The sequence below is a fragment of the Cynoglossus semilaevis genome, chromosome 11 (assembly GCF_000523025.1).
Source record: "Cynoglossus semilaevis isolate Cse_v1.0 chromosome 11, Cse_v1.0, whole genome shotgun sequence".
In the NCBI taxonomy this organism is placed as follows: Eukaryota; Metazoa; Chordata; class Actinopteri; order Pleuronectiformes; family Cynoglossidae; genus Cynoglossus; species Cynoglossus semilaevis.
This window is the reverse complement of record NC_024317.1, coordinates 8,734,596-8,753,634: the sequence shown is the minus strand read 5'-3', so window position 1 is coordinate 8,753,634 and position 19,039 is coordinate 8,734,596. Positions and strand designations below refer to the sequence as shown.

The 19,039-nt window shown below is 40.8% G+C and overlaps 2 protein-coding genes across 4 annotated transcripts; both read right to left on the bottom strand.

Annotated features, from left to right (window-relative positions):
• Positions 1–25: 25 nt before the first annotated feature.
• Positions 26–8,479, bottom strand: LOC103386232 (nicalin-1). Its single transcript, XM_008320407.3, has 19 exons — positions 7,522–8,479; positions 6,570–6,760; positions 6,312–6,456; positions 6,067–6,164; positions 5,911–5,988; positions 5,727–5,830; positions 5,304–5,392; positions 5,086–5,225; positions 4,822–5,000; positions 4,634–4,721; positions 4,499–4,537; positions 3,895–4,067; positions 3,754–3,807; positions 3,603–3,681; positions 2,077–3,463; positions 1,141–1,427; positions 1,013–1,063; positions 822–941; positions 26–731 (listed from the first exon to the last, which is right to left on the bottom strand). The coding sequence occupies exons 1-15, from the start codon at positions 7,670–7,672 to the stop codon at positions 3,407–3,409; spliced, it is 1,665 nt and encodes a 554-aa protein (XP_008318629.1). The 5' UTR covers positions 7,673–8,479; the 3' UTR covers positions 26–731; positions 822–941; positions 1,013–1,063; positions 1,141–1,427; positions 2,077–3,406.
• Positions 8,480–8,622: 143 nt separating this feature from the next.
• On the bottom strand, positions 8,623–18,999 carry fam219aa (family with sequence similarity 219 member Aa). Of its 3 annotated transcripts, none has more exons than XM_008320405.3 (6): positions 18,736–18,997; positions 14,380–14,476; positions 13,870–13,963; positions 13,159–13,239; positions 12,341–12,416; positions 8,623–11,916 (listed from the first exon to the last, which is right to left on the bottom strand). In XM_008320405.3, the coding sequence occupies exons 1-6, from the start codon at positions 18,793–18,795 to the stop codon at positions 11,758–11,760; spliced, it is 567 nt and encodes a 188-aa protein (XP_008318627.1). In that variant the 5' UTR covers positions 18,796–18,997; the 3' UTR covers positions 8,623–11,757. The 3 variants fall into 3 exon arrangements, with proteins under 3 accessions (XP_008318627.1, XP_008318628.1, XP_024915576.1); XM_008320406.3 differs by having other exon boundaries at positions 12,362–12,416; positions 18,736–18,996; XM_025059808.1 differs by having other exon boundaries at positions 11,784–12,416; positions 18,736–18,999.
• Positions 19,000–19,039: the final 40 nt, after the last annotated feature.

The window sequence follows — 19,039 nt, the reverse complement described above, 5'->3', positions numbered from 1 at the left end:
TTTGTAACGAACATGTCAAAACTACAGACCATATGCTCTATCCTATTAATGTATGTATACCCCGATGCGTTCTGGGACCAACTCCTACTTTTAAATGAGTACATATTTTGGATGGTTTTATAATTAAAATTTTCTTGTAATTTTTCTGGCCCAGAATCCACTGCCAAGTAATGATTCGCCACTGTTGGTCCCCAATCATGTGTGTCAAAAACTGCTCTATGTAAAATGTCATTGTTTGCTAGCTCTTTATTTTAACATGTGAAACATTCAATACAGATGCAAATGAAAAAAGTCATCTCCCTAATAGTAGAATGAAATTTTTATAATATACACAGATACACATTAGGGATATGCAGCTCATTCAAGCCCCTCATGCCAAGACCTTTGCTGCTGCTGATTAAGTACTTAACTGCAAAAGTCTCCACACAGTGATAATAGCGGTGAGAGTGCAGCATACAGTTACATTATTCATCCTTACACCTTGTCTCACAGGGTTAATTAGCAGGGAATTAAACAATAGTGAAGTTAATGATCCCTCTTTTTGTTGGCAGCAATCCCCCCTCGCTCCACCCCCAGCAATACCACCACCAAGGACCTCTGCAGCCCCCAAGTCTGTGCTTTGCACGACCATGCTCTAGCAGTGAGGCAGGCACTCAGACACAAACTCAGGGTGTATGATGTAGTGTCCAGGCTGGTGAGGCTTTACCACATGGAAGCAGCTGTAGCACCCACTATTAAAGAAAGCAGACACATTAATTAGTCCTCAGTGGTTGAGCAAATTTAAATATTAAAATAAACTGTGCAGAGGTAGAAAAATTCACCCATAATCCAGAGAGCTGTTAGAGTGAGGCCTTAAATATTGGCTCTTTGGAAACTTGCGTTGATCTGCTGTCAGATTGCTAGTTTGAGGTCTTGTCTGAAGTTGACCAATTGCAAATTGCCTGTCAAAAATGCAACATTTTATTTTGTATTTTAAAATGCATTTTACAGAGTTCATTTTCTGGGGTGTTACCTGGGTAAGTGTGCTGAGAGTGGATGCACATTCTTCAGATAATCCATTCGTCTGTAAATACAAAACAACATTTTTAACACCATCATTTCCTTGATGTGCTGATATTGGCTGAATGGATTATTTACAACCTTTGTTGTTGCTTCAAAGATTTGAGTGGCTGAACGTCACTGCCTTTGAGCTGCAGTGTCTTCAGTCTATCAGCAGAGGGAGCTGAGTTGACATGAGGTATATGATGTGTTTTTCCTGACTGTGCAGTTTTTGCACAGGGGTCAGGGCCAGTTGTAACTGGAGTGTGAAATGACAAATATGTGACAGGTGGGAAGATGGGACGGCCGGTGTCTGCAGGAGGCAGAAGGTGAGACTGTGTGCGTGTTGACATGTAGCTGAGCTGAGGGCTCCGCGGTAACAGAAAATCCTGGGGGAAAAAATGTGTAAAGAGAAGGACCTTAAAAGAAGGAAAAATGTTAAAATATAAAGAAATGTATTTATTTCTTTAAAAACATTTACTCTTAATTCCACAGGCAGCTCAGCTCTAATTTTTTTTACGTAAACCTTTTCCCACCTTGTGGCTTTAGCTGTCATTACAGAAGCTTAATACATTCGTAAAAGTCCTAAGGACTAAAATATCAAGTCAAGTTGAAACAAATTGTGAATTTGTATATCTGGAATAACTGTTAAATATATAGACCTGGTCGTTCTGCTTGTGCAGTCAGAAGTTATCAGTTAAAAAAAATAAAAAAGACCCTACGCTGCTCTTAGCAGGATGAAAAAATAGGCATGGAGGAAACTTTAAATAATAGATGGGTTACAGCTTTTACCCAACAGTGAATGTAAACAACCAACACCTTACAGCTAATACTATATGTACTGTAGTGGATCCACATGAAGAACAGCACAAGTGTTTTAGGCCGTATCTTACAATTGCTCCCAGAATATATATATATTTTTATAAAAATATTATGTTATATGTTATTGTGTATTATAATTATTTTAGATTATTTTATCTACACAAGCACAAATATTTCCTTTCTCTAACCGCCCCTTCAACCTCCACATCTTCTTACCGGTCGAGGCTGGGGGTTGTTCCTACGGTGAGCGGAGGTGGGTCGAAGTTGTGCCCTCTTCGCTCCGTGAGGCGAGGCGAACTGCTGTTTGTACATGGTCATGTAGACCTGAGGAACCATGTTCACTGAGGGGTCTTACCTGCTTTCCAAAGCTTGCCCTGAGTCTCTCTGAACATCAAAAGCAAAGCCTCTCCTCTCTCTCACTCCTGTTGGCTCCTCCCTTTCTCCTTCACGTTAATCTCACGTGTTATTCCTTTAACAGTTTTCTGCAGGACTCAGAAAACTGCAAAAACCAGGAGGCCTTGTGCTTAAACATTTTCACCCGGTTGTGTTTTCAACCTATTTTGCTGGTTTGTTTAACGCATCACGTTCTTTTTTTCTCCATTTTTCGTGCATTAGTGTGTGTAAATCTTGCATGGTTCTAACTCATCTTACAAACATTTGTTCATCCAGGTCTAACCATTTACCCTGTACTGTAGCTTATGTCCTACGAGATCTTTGAAGCGGAAAAGGGTTTGAAAGCATCCTTGCTGAACCAATGCAACTCTCTGTGCTACCTGAGCCGCTAATCCCTTTAAGCCCCAGGCCCCCTGCAGAGACATACATACCTGGGGTCATTGTGCATGACCTAGTTCCCTCCCAGGGCCCTTAGTAAAGTAACTACAACAGATCCAAACCTCGGCTTCTGGCTGTTTAATGCACCTGTGGCTGGAGCAGGTTTGTTTTTGTAGAAATGGAGGAAAACATAAGAAAGAGAAGGATTTTGATGTTTCTCCGACTGTCCACTGGGGTCACCCCTATTCACAGTCAGCATGTCTCATGAGCATCAATAATTCACAGAGTGCTGAAGGGGGGCCTTTGTGAGTCCACTGCTTTTGCCAAGTTATCTGTGACGGGACTTAGATGTCCATCAGTGTCTCGGCTGTGTTGACAGCCATGTAAAGTCTCCTCAAATCTAAGGCTAAATCTAAATCTAAACAACTATTCGGCAGTAATGTCTTTTCGGCGGAGCTCAAATCTGGGCTTTCTGTTCTCTACTTTCAACAGTAAAGTTGAGGCACAAAAATGTATCTTTCATTTGTATTTATTGTTAACAAAAGTGTTATTCTTTACCAAAAGGACTCTTTTCCCCCGAAAAGAGAAAATTCAGTTTAACAATCCGCATTACAAAGCCAGAAGGAGATTTATATGCGGTGCATGTGATCAGTCTGGGAGGAGATGTGTAGCATAGCGTTCACAATGCAGACTTGAATTTAAGCAGAAGTCCAGGGTGTGCTGTGCAGCATTACGTGCCGTTGTCATACTCTGAGTCTTTGCAGTCCCAAAGGATTCAGTGACGCTTGGTTTTCACAGCAGCCTTTAGCTTGGTGTAGACATACCCTAGATTCTGAGCGAGAGAACAGACAGATGAAGTGTGAAAACAAATCTGACACCAGCAGGCGTGTGTCTAACGTGTGGAGGCAGGGTGTGTGAGAAAGAAATAATATGAGCTGAATTTACAAAGGAAGAAAAAAGTCCAAACAAACCTGGATGACATAGTAAACAATTCCTAAATATCCAGCAATGCAGCCGCCAAGGAAGAGATCAAAGGCAGCCGGTTTCACTCTGGAAGAAAAACTTTTTCTTTTTAAAGTTCTAGTCATAAGGTTTCACATGCAGTAAATATTGTATATCTACCTGTACATTACTATTGGTTGTTTCATTTGATCAAAAAATGTAACATCAGGGTCCCTGCGGGGGAGGATTAGATACATTTACAAATTTAGTGCATGAAATTCCGTCAGTTCATTGCTGATACTGTTGACTGTCCAATAGTACCGTCTGTCCTGTCGGAAGTTTTGTCTGCGAACTTGCTTCAGGTAGCGTTTAAATTCCTGCTCCAATGAGCTGACCAGCAGGGCCTGTGCGGGCTCCTTGTCCAACAGCTGTGTGGCCCGGGGCACTGAGGTCAGGAAGGACATCAGGCTGGAGATACGACTGTCCTGAAATTCCTGAATAAGGAATCACAGTAGTCAAGAGGGACAATGAATCAGCAGGCTGTGTTAAATACAATTAAATACCACTAACACAACAGAGTTTTTTACTTAAGAAAATGATCAAACTTTACAGGTTAGTGTTCCAGCTGCTTCTGCAATAGTATTACAGAAAACGCAAAAGATGTGGAGGTACTTTAAAAATAAATACAAAAAGTGAATGTATAATGTGAATGTTTTCAAATACTGAATATATACAGAAGCATTTTTTAAAAATACAGATTTTATCTATTTATCTATGGACCCTTGAAAACCTATAACCCTTCGAATACGTTGAGAATTTTGTTTTTTCCCATGCATCTCTCGGGGTCTTACGTAAGTCAGTGTAATTTCTAAAGTCAAACAGCAGATGTCAGCAATTCCCTTTTCACGGTGACAAAGGAACTTACCAATTGGCCCTTAAACAGTTGCACTTCTTTAGGCGTACCCTGTTGGGAGACACGGTATGCACAAAGTTGATTTCTATATATTAATGATGTTTAACAAAGTAGAGATTAAATCATATTTCTATTTTATTTCATTACTTTATCAGAGAGATTGTACATGAACCGTGCCAGTGTCTCTGCAATGACGATACCATTGCGTTTTATTTTCCTGAAATCAACTTGCGATCTGTGGTGAGAAATAGTCACATGTTTATGTATTTCATATCGTATGTTTGGCTTTAACTCACTTTAACTTGAATCGATTAGTGACAGAAGTTAAAACCTACACTGTGTCTAGTATGGATCCCCTGAGCTCAGATTTCGGGTCTTCCAGGTGAGACAGAGTCAAACCAGGAATCCTGCGTAGACTGTAGCGCTCATGCTCCCAGGCTACTGACGATTCCACAAGGTTGATCTTCTTATGCACCAAACCCACCTTCACCGAGGGAAACCTGTGAGACACTACCTGAAATAACATACCAAAAAAAATGAAATGCTAAGTAAACCTGTTACTGTTTATCTTTAGTTCACTAAAACACGCAACATGTTACCTCCTCCAACAGATGTATGAATGAGTGTATGGGAGAGTCAGGTCTGGGAGGCCGGGACACGTGCATGTACAACACGTCTGCGTTGGCCAGTGTGTCCAAACACAGAACAAACGCCACGTTGTCATGAAGCAGGCTGGACTCTGGAAGAGAAATCATTTATAACTATGATATTCAAAACCAAGAGATTCTTCATGTGGGTAAACTAAGCTGATGTCCACCTGCGTGGTCTAGGTTTTCTTCAATCCATCTCTTTGTGCCAAGAAAATTGTATTTTCCACCTCCAGTCAGAGAGAACATTAAAGTGTATCTGAAACACCAAAAACAGTTGGGAAACAGTTGAAGAAACAACATTTTCATGTTTTTCTAAACCACTAATTCAGGTACAACTGCTTCTGTTGCCTGTACTACTACAATAATGTCTGATTTGTTGACTGTTCTATACAAAAATAATTCATTACAAAGTTGTGTTCTAATTAAGAACTTCATTCAAACATCGTATTGATCCCAAACTGGAATATTTAAAAAACGTCTGCAGCAACATACAGTAAAAATGGAATTCCTTCCATTTACACAAGGTACACAAGTACACAACTGCATGTATCGATCAACCTACAAATGCTTTGTCACGTCGACCTACTCACTTGGGTCTTGTGCTCTGACTACTGTAAAGCTTCTGGAAGAGACGGATCAACTCCAGCAGGATGGTGACACCGCTGCCATTAGAGTCCGCTCCGTAGGACAACCACTGGGGTGAAAGGAAACAATCAGACCAGTGGTTGCACTGTTAAAACGCACACTTTCATGCTGTTGTTCAGTGTAACCTACCGGGGCCAGTCCATATGAATCATAGTGGGCAGTGATGACGATGGTGGGAACATCGTCTCCAGCTCCTGGGAGAACCCCCTGAGATACAGGTCAGAAATGACATAACGCAGAACTGACCAACAGTCACAGAGTGAGGTCTTCAGCGCCCACACTTACCTCCAGTGTGACTAAAGTGGTGTCAGTGGTGCCCGTGATGGGGGAGTTGTTGCTCACGAAGATCTGAAAGGCTGTGGCTGTGATCATACTTCGTAGAACTGACAGTTAGGGAAAAAGAACAAATGGAAACTCCATTTTTTTCAGCTTCTCCACTTCTCTTTCATCTACAGGCTTTTCTGGACTATTAAAAGTAAATCTGTATGGTTTTTGACACACATACTCTACACTGTCACTGTTTGTTTTACCTCTTATTATTATGGATGAGGTACGGGAGGCTGCAGCCTGCCTGACCTCCTCATACATATAAAGCAGCTGTTCATCCTCGAGTGCTGCATACACAGGCATGAGGGTCTCCTTCAGAAGACTGTTCCGCTCACTCACCATGAAGGACTGAGAAAATATCAATAAAGAAAAAACAATGGTCACTCAGATACCACCATATAATATAGCATAGATTTTATTTTCCATTTGATGAAAAAAATTAATAAATAAATACACGTTACCTGCACAGTATCCTGGGGGACGCTGGACATATTCCTGGGCACCAGGACAAGTATGGCTGCTGCATTTTGTTTTTGTGCCTCCAGATATTTTGCTGTGGTGAAGTCTGACACTTTCATGACAACACAGCGGCGGCTCAGCACTGGTTCTTCAGCTGATCTCGCCTCGGCCACAACAATGGCTCCAAGGCAACCTGAGTGGCCCAGGAACAATCAACACTTTCAAAATTGAGAACACAACAGGGGTCAGTGTCTTCACCAATGTAGCCTGATTACTAATTTGCATAATTTTGCCAAACTTAGTAATTCAGATGTACTGTGATGATTAGGCTGAGAAGTTCACTGATGGGACAAAAACATTTGTGAGATTGTATCACTGACATAATTACATCAAAACATTTCATATAAAAATAAATCTTTGCCGTCCAGCATGCTGCACAGTTCTGGACCAAAGGACAGAGGCATTTGCTGCAGAGCATCACAAGCAGTAAGTCCATAGTCGGCAGAAAAATGTCCCCTGTCTCTGGTGTTTTATGTGCACTCTTACTCTGCACACTTATTGCTTACGCAGCTACTGCACAAATGCAGCTTTTGACCATTTAAGAGACCAGTTAAGATGGCACAGGTATATTTATTCATTTATCTTCTACTGCCTCATCCTTTATCAGCTCTGTAGGGGGAGCTAGAGCAAGTCCCAGCAATCACCCGGGACAGAAAACTGAATCATTCCAGGGCCGAATATAAAGAAAAAAAAACATTTAAACTCCCATTCACATGTATGATGTATATCAGCTTCTTGACAAAATTTAATTACTTTAATGGTCTTCTAAGTCTTACTTTACTTTGACTGTGCTGCAAGAATACATTTCTAAATGTGTCTATATTTATCCAATAACTATAGGTGTCCAGTTTGAAATGACAAAACTCTATTATCATCAGTAGATTACATCATTACCATGTTTTTTTTGTCCCAAGTTGTACTGTTGCATCCTGTAAGCAGTGAACTCATACGAAGACATAGCGGGCAGAGCCGAGCCATCCAGACACTGGACACAGAGCAGCAGCAGCAGTGGTAACACAGCCACACACACATATTTTAGCAACATGTTGTCGTGTTCTGTTGTAGTTTCATCTGGGGAAAAAAAAGTCAATGTCAGATTTTAAACCAGCTAAACTAACTAAAAAACACCAAATGATCAGTGATTTCAGCAGCTAAATCCCTGGACATGACCTGAACACTGAACTAAGTCAGTTACAGATAATTTAACGCTGTGACCACGGAGTCAAACTGTATCTACTTGCAGGATTCTTGGTGTCAGGAAGTCCGTCGACTGTCCCCCTTTGTCGTCCAGTCTAACGGGAACCGTCTTTCTCCGTTGTCCATGCAGCCTGGACTCAAACTACTGCAGCTCCGGATCAACACATGTAGGTAAGCCACCATTTACCATCTGCTCCCAACGGATCAACTTAAGCTAATCACAGTGACCCCACCCCCCATCTTTACACGGATCTGTCCTCTCCATCCACTTTTTGGCTGCACTCTTAAACTCATTCACTTTACTCACATCAGTGGCTTCTTATCATTTCTTGTTGTACGTGGGTGGCAGCAACAATCAGAGGGGTCTTTATAGAGAAATTCAACCAAATCTCGATTCTGTTTTTTTACACTAACAGCCATGAAAGGTCACTGGTGCGACTTATACTCCGGAGTGACTTATAGTCTGGAAAACACTGCTTTTCTCGCACCTAACTAAAACCCCAGCAGAACATGTTTTTTTAGACAGTTAAGTTAAACATTTAGTTGGGCAGTCCAGTGATGAGAGGAATCACACCTATAATTGAAGGTTTGCTGTTTGAATCCTTCTTTGGCTGTGTTTGGTGTGTTGAACAAGCAAAATATTCCCATGGTCCCTAAATTCGACTAGAAGGGTGCACTGGTCAAATGCAGACAATGATGTCTAATTGTCGGTCAGAATCTGTATATTGGTTAAAAAACATGTTTTATGGAATCAGGCAAAAAGGCACAACAATAAAATGCAAAAACAACAACATTCAGATACCTAATATTTATTTTTTGTATGTTGCACTATAACACAGAACTTTAACAGTTAAAATCTAAACGTAGCCAGTCCACATAAACATCTGACAAATAAAAAGCATCAGTATGTGATATTTTCAATGCATGTTAAATAAATAAAAAAAAACCCATCTGCAAATAAATAACTTGTTAAAAAAAAGAATTATTTTTGTTTCCAATCTCTGGTTAGGCTACACCTCAAGTGACGCAACACTGTGCAGGAGTCGTGCACAATCTATTTAATGTATGGCAATGTGTCAGGATCATGTTAGTGGCTGTAAGCCCACAGTCAGACCCACTGTCTGCCTCTCATCAATGATATGGTACAGAGGTGTCCACAGCTTTTGGGCTAACACAACACAAAACATACAACGTGAACTGCTGTGCCCGTTTCTCCTTAATACACTATCTACACCTACAGTATGGCACCATGTTGGGAACAAACACGAACGAAGTCAAATGTAGTTTGAGCTGAGGGTCGATCAAGTTTCCCGTTGTCACTCACAGGTTTGAGAAAAAAATATGAAAGAAAATAGGATTTTGAGAAGAAGATAGAAGTTCCATAAACACCAGATTTTAGACGTTAGCAAAACGGATGCATTAGAACACAATGTAAAGTGCACACATGCTTAGTGTCGTAGTAGCGCTAACAGCAATCTTTCCTATATGTTACTGCATATGGTGTCATGTTCTTTTAGCTTTGAAGTATGGCCTAAGAAGAGAGATTGTTATAAAAAAAATGGGAAACCCAGCTTGAACATCCAGTAAATTCAGTTGACACTTGCTGTTTGCAGAGTTGTGGATATGTAAACATGATAATCAATTATTACAGCTTATAGAACAACAAATAATCCCTTTTTGACATCATGACAAACGAGTGCTACATACACAGTTAATGTTCCCACATCAGAACGTCAAGGGCAGTGAGCACAAAGAAAACAGACATTAAAATAAAAACTAAAACTAAACTTAAAAACAAGCAAAAAGTCTAACTTTCAATGGCATCTAAGTATAAAAACAAAATCCTATTTCATCATATCATTAGCAAATTAAAGTTTCTTTCTATATGTTCTCTGGCTTTACAACACCCTCATGTAAAGGTTTTGCACATATTTAAAGCAGTCACCAAAACCATTGTTTCTGTGATGAGTATCAATAAAATGATGAATTAAACACTAACTGCTGAGCAGGCCCTGCACTACATACACACTGCAGTAGGGTGAACATAAATACTACTAAATAATAATGCGTAGTGGACCTCAGGTAGTACGACTATAACAACGTGGGGTCTTCCTGGTGGACTACCTGCACATGTTGGTCAACAGTCACCAGTGACAACAGGCAACATGCAAAACTGTTTGTTTTCATTTTCTCTGAAATGAAACCAGTGACCAGTTAAATCCTGGCTGAACATTCAAACAGCACAAACGTTAAGTGTGGCGAGTGAGACAGCACAGCGGTGAAGGGGTTAGCATGTGGACTCAGAGGAAGAAAGTCATATTTTTACATCAGTTCACACAGTTGTAATGACATTTATCTGGATTCTTGCAAGTTGTCTTTGTAGAAACTCCATGTACAGATAAGTTAACACGGCACAAAAGTCGGTGGTCACTGTTGTTTGATTCAATATTGCACTACATTCTTCAATACCAGACAGATATAGCGTTTTAAAGAGGACAGACTATTTTGTTCATAAAGTTCAGCACAGTCTGAATAAACTCCGTCTCCGTTCTTACCTGCTATTAAAAGGAACCTTTAAAAAAAAAAACGTATGTTCCCCACTTCCTACTTTTTGGATTTTGTGGCATGCTGGAGGAGAAAAGAAGGTATCAGATTCATAGCTTCTTCCAAGTTTCAGTATTTGATGAAGTGTACCAATTTTTATGGAAAGTGTGTTTGTACAGTAGATACAACCCTTCTAAAACATACTATGAAGTGTCACTAAAACTTGTTTGTACTCATCTATTCATTCGTCGAACTTGAGGAAACGAAGCCTATCACAGATGACATGTAGAGCCACAGGGTTGATGTCCTTGGCCATGTCCTCAAACCCTCACTTCAAATATATTTTTAGGTCACAGCATCTGGGCCAAACCCAGGCATTGAGTTATCGGGCTTTCATTATCAGAGGAAAAACCAATAACGATTCTTACCGAACTGAACATACACATTACGTAATTATGCTAATACCAGCCGATGCATCCTTAGTAATCAGCATGGCAGTGGCTCCTATCATAAAGGGGTATTACACTTGATGTACCCGAAACTTGTTGTCATAGTATACGTCTGTAGGAAGCGTAATAGTTTGATGAAACCTGTGTCACTGTGTGTGTATGTGTGTGTGTATCCTGGTTATTATACAGTAAATATCTCTCAATAACTTATAATAACAAGGAGGAGATAAAAACAGGCAGGAACAGCAGAGGTGAGGTATGAGGGGAGGGCCGCGGGGGGAGACTCTACCTGCCTAAAACTCTTGAGAGGAAACACTGCACCTACAGTTTAGAAGTTTTGACTTCCTGCTCTGAGAGAACAATGCTAGCCATTACACCACTGTGTCAACAAGCAAGAGACTATAAACCCAACTAACAATGTGCACACTAGAAATGTCCTAACTTCTCCTGTCCGTTAAATCTCCCAGTTAGTGATACACAAGCAGAACAGGAACCTTGTCACCACTACATGCACGTCTTCACGGGTCCTGTCTTTTATTTATTTATTTATTTTGTTCTGTTTCTGTTTTTCCAGATGTGGCACAGTCCTTGACGGTCCCTGTAAACCAAAGAAATCCACACAGACAAGAGGAGAGCAGACAAAGGGGAAGCGAAGGGGAGGTGTTGTCATTAGAGGTAAAGTTTCTGCCATCAGTCGAGTCACCACTGAACCAACAACGCAGAAGTGAGACGCACAGATCCTACCATAGGAGGAACCGTGCACGGACACAATGACTCCTTTCGCCAAGACTTCACCGTCTGCGTTTTCCTTCTTCTGGCTCTCATATATCCTTGCCGCATCTCTGTGTTCCCTCTGTTCGAGCTGATAGTTTTTCCTCCTTGCAGCCGGGCTGTTCCTGCCACCGGCCCTAAGAGCCACTGGCAGGAAAAACAAATGGTGCTACTGGATTTGGCAGGCTGTGGAAGGAGCAGCCTGGCAGCACATGCAGGTGGGGTTAACTGCTTTAGGCGGGATCAGATCCAGGTCTTCGTCATCAGGGATCTCGTCCAGCCTGTATCCGTCCTTGAGGAGCTGAATGTTCAGGTCCTGGTTGATTTGCTACAAAAGGCAAAGAATTTGAGAATCAAAGCCAGAAATAACACTTGAAATTAATCAGATTGGGATTTCTCCAAGCACATGAATTTATGTCATATATACACTATAATAGATTGATTTATATATTTTATGTAAAATGTGACACAGTACAGTCCTATTGACTCTACATGGAAAGGAAAACAACAAAAGGAACAAACAGGTCTTCAGCAATGAGACGGTGAAACCAAAGCATGACCATCAGTGAGAGAGACATGAAACCTGTTGGAATGAGAAATGACACAGGTTTACAAAAAACAGTCGAGTGAGTGGAGTGGCCAGTGAACAGGGTTTCAACAGTGGCTGCACATGTACCTGGTGTGAACAATGGAGTGGGTGGTCTAGCAGTGATGCTGTGTGTACAACTACAATATAACATGTGCATAGATACCTGGTCCCTCAGACATCTCACCTCGGCTGAGGAGTATCCTGATGAGGAGTATCTGGACATGTCGAAGTCATCATCACTGGAAAACAGGGGAGATCAGAATTGTTAGACACAAAAATACAACAGGAAGCGCAGTACTGCATCCTATTAGTACCACTAGTAGTAAAGTAAAAGTAAAAGTCAGTTTTGGGAACAGAGTGTAGAATGTGGCATCTAGCTGTGAAGCTGTGAAATCAAAATGGCTGATTTTTTTTTCCAGTGGGCAACCTTAGGTGGGCACAGAGCTATTGCAGGATGGGTTCTGCTAGATCGATGCAGGCTGAATTCACAAACATACCGGAACAAACACAAATGGGTCAACTGTTCCTCTACCATAACTCTAACAACTAACATAACTATGTTTTCGAGTTGCTGCCGGGCGGGGTTCTTGTCACCAGGAGTATGCTACATGATGTAACATATGACATAAGCTGGGTTTTTCTTCCAGGGTGCCTATTTCGCTTAAGGTTTGTCCTGTGCAGCTGCAGCTGAGGGTACAAAGGGTGGGACTTGTCTCTGTCAGATACTGACACAGTAAGAGTACACATGCAGGGTAGAATGTAGTTTTACTGCTTTTCCCTGACAGAAATCCTCACCCATCTACCCTCTAATCCTGAGCTCTGGGGGAGGCTTTGTCTCCCTGTAAAGGATTCCCACTCCTTCAAGCGGCAGAGTGGATTATTGTATCCTCACCACAAAGTAGAAGCAAATGAAACAGGACAAAGAAATGTCCCTCCTCCACTTCTCTGGCTTACGAAAAGTGAAGTGCCTACTCCACGTACCTGTCTGTGTCCAGCGCCACCAGGGGTTTCTCATCTGGGCTCTGGTCAAGAGAAGAGTAACCTTTGTTGGGCACCACCAACCTAAAAAGGTAGAAAACGGGAAAGAAATTAAATGGAATTGAACCAATTTCAGATAATCATTTGGAGTCAAAAGTTTGAAAAGCAAATTTACCCACAACATGAAGTTTGTCATCACTTCTTTCTAAAACAGAACTGAACGCTGTGGTACGTCTGTGCCGTTATGTCAATTTTCCATTTCTTGGTACATTAGGATTATGGGTAGATAAAGCACAGCTGGAGCCAGTGCATGTGAACAGAATGTGAATGACTTGCAACTTCTGTTTGACTAATTCTAATTCTTACATTTATTTAAATCTACAGTTGTTTTTGTTTTTCCAGGGCTGGTATGAAGCCTCTAAAGAACGGTGAACCAGAGATTCTCTGTTCCCACCAGGGGTTCTGCATTCAGACCAGCAGCCTTTCATGTGTGTGTATTAATTCAACGAAGAGTGGGATTAGATCACACATTGTACACAAAGACACACAAACAGGTATCCTGATTAAAAAGCCATGTTTTCTGTTGTTGGTTGTAACATCTGAAAAGTCTAATGGAGTCCTCAGGTTATCGGTGATGTCACCATGACATCATCATGTAATGAATGTGTTTTAGGTCGAGGTGGTCAGTGTAAAAGAGAGCAACAGAGCCGTCACCTTGTCCTGGCGTTCTTCTTAGGTTGCTGATTGACAGGACTGCCCACTGTGCCATTCTTCACTGATCCTTTCCTGGCAAGGTCTCTCTGTTTCTCTGGGCAACCACAGGATGTGAGGTCATTAATGAGAACATCAATCTCAACTCAGAGGCCGTGAGTAAACAATCTGGTTAGTATTGATCCTCAAACATGCTGTAGTTTATCTTTGTTAAAGAAAATTTAACATGAATTTAAGGAAGTCATGTCGCAGGTCGTGGTTTGTGACCTGATGTTAATAGGGTTGAACTTTAGAGGCTGTTCTCAAACTTTCCTTATTTGTTGGAGAGAAAAAAACTACCTCTCAACCCCAGATTTTATATTTAAAAATCAAAAACTTTTAAGAAAACTAAACGAGGAGGAATCTTTTAACATTGTTATCATTATTCTTTTTTTTTTTTTTAGAAAAATGCTTTGGCCATATCTTCTGTAACATTTGATGTGGTACTAATCTGCAGCAGGTTGACCGTCGTACCTATTTGGACTTGCAGTGGTGAGGGTTTGTAGTTGAGGGCCACAGTTTCACCCTTGTTGTCAGGGTTGGGCTCAGAGGTGGAAGATGCTGCTGGGTCCTGGAAAAGAAACCAAAAACCAGAGAATTCATGAGCTTAAATCAACAACGTAATGTTCATAACAATCATTAGCAAATCAAACCCAACAGTCCCAGCCTTGTCATGACTTGTTAATTCACCCTGACTGTGATTTAAGGAGAAGTCAGACTCTTTTATAGTAACGCACTCCCAATTAACTTAGACTATACTTCATTTGGACACATAAAATTGAATGTAGTCCTGGGGGCAAAACCAACCCAGTAATAGCAATAGGCCTCTTAATTTATCATTGAGCTACAACAGGTATACACTACTGGGAAAATACGTTTTTTAAGAACACTCCAGTCCAATACCCAGGCGAGATATCCCGGGACTAAAGACTGTTATAGCTGCACAGTTTGCACCATCAATAGCCCTGAGTGTTCTGCTTATGTTGCTGGCTCTGTCTCTATTATATGTGAGCGGTGATGGCATAGGGAGCTGGCGTGGGAGAACAGAGGGGGCTGCTGTTGAGAGCCATGGTTTCCTCAGTCTGAGAGAAGGGAGCTGGACTGAACTGGGGAGCTTGTCCTGCTGACAGAGCTCCACATTATGTCGGTCCTACAGGCCTTCCCTTGTTGCATTCTGAGGAACTCCAGGAGCCACATGGGCAAAGGCAACTGTGCATTTGGCTTTCAATAAGTCTGTGCTCTCTGTAGTAATAAAGGCAATAGAGGCTAATTTAGAGGGCTACCCAGCAATGCACAAATGCTAAAACAATTCAGGACAGGTAGAATTTAGTCATGCGGTACCACTTATTTTCCAGGCAAGAAGAAAAGGAAAAAATGTGGTTGTTTCCTTCACAATAGCCTGTGGTTTTCTAAAGCTTTACTGCAGAACAATGTGAAATTCTGTGAGGATTTCAAACCCTGTCACATCTGAGCTCTGTGCTTTCCCCTGAGCATAGATCTTAAAAATCCTTAAATTTTCAACTATTTTTATTTCCACATAAAAGACGGTTCTCTAGTTCAGTCCAGCACAGAGTGGCCACAACAACTCAGGGCCTTTGTCAGCTGTGCCTTCTATACCTAATTGTCCTGATCGTTTCATTAGTTAACCTTGTAATAGGATTGTCATGGCGTTGACAAACACACTGCACTTTCTGTTTTTACTGCAGTTTTAAAAGATGAGAAAAGTACTTTCTTCATCTTGTCAGTGAAAATTTACAACAGCTTTGCAACAGCAGCATCAGAGAGACTCCAAACACAGGTGGTGTTTTTGAAGCCCACAGCAGCTAAATATACCTTTATTAGCTACAACAGTCTCGTCCTCATCTGGTAATGAAGCCTTATTCGCTCAACTGGCCTTATTAATACTAGTTTCAGCTACGAGCACAACATTAGTAGGAGCTGTGAAAACACAGCTTGCACTTGCAAAAGAAAAGGCTGCACTGTCTCAGTATTTACTCTGCAGACCCTACAGTGGATAATATCAGTGTTTTAGAGGTCATGTGTTTGTGACAGATTATAAATCCTTTGCGTATATCTCTATAATCTTTATTTTTGACAGTGACAGAAATTAGCATTGATGCTAACTGAATTTAGGCAGAAAGGTCACAGCTCACATAATGGTTTTTCTTGTAGAGTTTTCAGATACATTATGCATACATTTAAAAGAAGACTTGAAACTAGTAGATGTGTAAATCTAGTATTTTGGTACTCCATGTTGTTAGGGATGTTATTCAACATCTTGTTAGTAGCCTGTAACAAAAATGGTAAAAGTTCAGCAGAAGACATGAAGCTTTTAAATTGTCAAAGGGAAGACATTCATTTCTGCACATGCTAAATGCTATCATCCACAACCACAGCAATAGACAGTTATGTAACCAGTACACTGACACAAGCGTTTTAATGCATTTAATGTTAAACACCTAGCTGACCTTCAACTCACATTTACAGACACCTCGTTGCTCACTCAAGGTCACTCAACCACACACACATACAGTAATGTTAACAACTGTGTTTAATTTCCTTCAGCTTGTCCAGACACTCCTTTACTGCCTCTGATGATGAAGAGTTACAGGGCTGCTGACACAGCACAAACAACAGGGCACTGGTAGGATTATGCATCAGGGCCTCTCGCTGACCAATGACAGGGGAGAGTGATACATCAGGTGATCATCATACAGTAACACCTATAGGTTACTCATGAATGATAACAGCCGCTGTGCTATTGATAGAGCTCATGTCTTTGCAGTGAAATTCTTAGGACAAGATTTAGCAAGGAATGTATTACACTTTTGACTGAAGGATGATTAAAAACATCTACAAGTTTGGAATAGAACAAACAATGCAAAATTATGCAAATTGCATGCAATTTATTAAAAAGCACCCTAATATGTGTGACATTTCCGTGACATTTTCAACAAGGGAGCCAGGTGCCAAGTTCATTCATGGGATTTTGCAATCACAATGAAGTTATTAGCATTAAAATGCAGAGCTGTGTGTACCAGAACAACTCTGACATCATCAGATGTAGAGCAGCTGTCTGAGAAAGGAGGCAGTGGTTTCAAAAGTAGGAAACTACTGAGTCTAACAAAATGCAGAAGAAATCTGAGTACAGTATATTTGTGGCACAGTTTTCTTTTTCAGAAATCTGTATTCTGAAAACATGAGATGAAAAGCTCGTAATGTGTGGAGATCTAAAGCTGCTGATGCTGCATTAACAGCGAGGGTTTCTGTTGTAAGTTCTGTGATTTCTTCTAGAGGTTGAGAGTTGGGGTTTTTCTCTTGAGGTAAATTTGCTTCTGTCTAACAATCAATATTAGAGTGAAGTGCACAGCGAAAGTCAAGGGCATTGGATGGACTGCAGCTCTATTTTAAATGAATGCAATGTTGAGCAGTGGGTCATATATTCATTACCGGGCACATCAACTCAGGCAGTTAATTGCCTTGTGTTTATACCGTGTGTCAGATGAACTTTAATTTTACTGGCATGGCAGACTCCTGCTGTATGACAAACTGCAGACGGATGAAGCTACTCTACTGTAATGGGTCTCTATGTCCCAGTCATCATCATTATGGTGGCACTCTGCAGAAATGTTTGGACAAAAGGCTTCTATTCTCACTGTCATTTGGGTTCATAAATCTCAAGCTACATCACATGTTAGCTCATTACAAAATGAAAATGATAAATAAGTGATGACGCTAGTATTTTCTAAATTATGCTGACAATCCCTGGCCCCTAGTGGTTGATGAAAATGTCAGCAAGGTAATTCTGTACATATTTAACAACCGCATAATAAACTACTTTTTTGTTCAATATCTGACTTCCAATATTCATCCATGTAAAAAAATAAGACCTTCACTATAAGCCATAAAATTGGTTTTCTTTAGGGTTTAGTAATTTACAAGAGTGACTTTTCTCTAGTCCTCACTAATAGGGATGACGTTCAGCTGTTTCTACTCCCCTGCAGCTCCATACATTCTGGATTAATGTCCAGTGACTTCCTTTGAGTTCCATTATTGCCAGTATTTTAAAATGTATCCAAAAGAACTCAGGCTGAGGGCAGTAACAATGCAAATTAATTCACCACCATACACATCTCACAATCGGTGGCACAGTGGCTTATATTTGTCTGACTATACGTAAAACATCCGATTGCTATATTGATGCCTGTTCTTTTTACTTTTTGACATGTAGAAAAAAAACGTGGTCACTTACCAAAAATTTACAACACGCATGCATTTGGCTTTTTTGATGTTGCTATAGATATACAACCTGGTACACATTTTCTGTAATAAAATCTGTCGTCATTGCATCAACACTAATAAATGACCAGTCGAGGGCATTGAAAATAAACAATACCATGTTGTTTTATATATTATAGAATTCCTCTATACTTTAACTAAAATGGTCCTGGATGACTGGGGAGACATAGACATCTCCTAGCAGTATTTTAAATTAAATCACTGTTTTCTTGAAACTGTATTACGAAAGTATTATTGTGTAATTAATAAATTACGCAATTCAGAGTAATGCTTTTCACGATCACGATGTTTTAGAATGTCGCATCCAGTCCCATCCCTGGCCGCACTATCTCTTCATCTGACGGGTATCACCGTTAACACCCATCCCAGAGACCCAGACAGTCCCGTTAGCTCTTACGCAGATAATCTAACACGGCTGTGGCCTTAAAAAGTAACACACAATGACCCTTCTGATGTCGATTGAATTAAATCAGGGCTAAATTTCTTCTAATGTGCGTGCATGAGAATGTGTTTTTGTGTTTCGTTTCTCACCAATGGCTGTGTCTCTCCGTTTACTGGAGGCACTTGGAACCTGTCGATTTCTTCCATCATTTTGGCAAAAATGTAAACAAAAACGACGTTTTGAGAAAATTGGTAAAATTTCGACGTTAACTCGCGTCAGGTTGTGGTGTTCTAGGTCGTTATCTTGTTGGGATCCTTCTTTTTTAGCATGATAGCGGTTCGTTTTCCTCCATCCTGACACAGAGGTGACTCGACAGCAAAACAGCAGTAACCGCCCCACTTCCGGGTCTGTGGAATAGTCACGTCGATCTCGACCAATCAGAGTTGAGGTGAT

Coding starts and splice junctions, on each gene's coding strand:
- LOC103386232 (XM_008320407.3), bottom strand. CDS start 7,672: ATGTTGCTAAAATATGTGTGTGTGGCTGTGTTACCACTGCTGCTGCTG. Junction 5,393..5,726: donor AGTCAGAGCACAAGACCCAA/GTGAGTAGGTCG, acceptor TTGGTGTTTCAG/ATACACTTTAATGTTCTCTC. Junction 5,001..5,085: donor TCATACATCTGTTGGAGGAG/GTAACATGTTGC, acceptor ATGTTATTTCAG/GTAGTGTCTCACAGGTTTCC.
- fam219aa (XM_025059808.1), bottom strand. CDS start 18,795: ATGATGGAAGAAATCGACAGGTTCCAAGTGCCTCCAGTAAACGGAGAG. Junction 13,964..14,379: donor ACCACTGCAAGTCCAAATAG/GTACGACGGTCA, acceptor GTGGTTGCCCAG/AGAAACAGAGAGACCTTGCC. Junction 13,240..13,869: donor AAGAAGAACGCCAGGACAAG/GTGACGGCTCTG, acceptor CTACCTTTTTAG/GTTGGTGGTGCCCAACAAAG.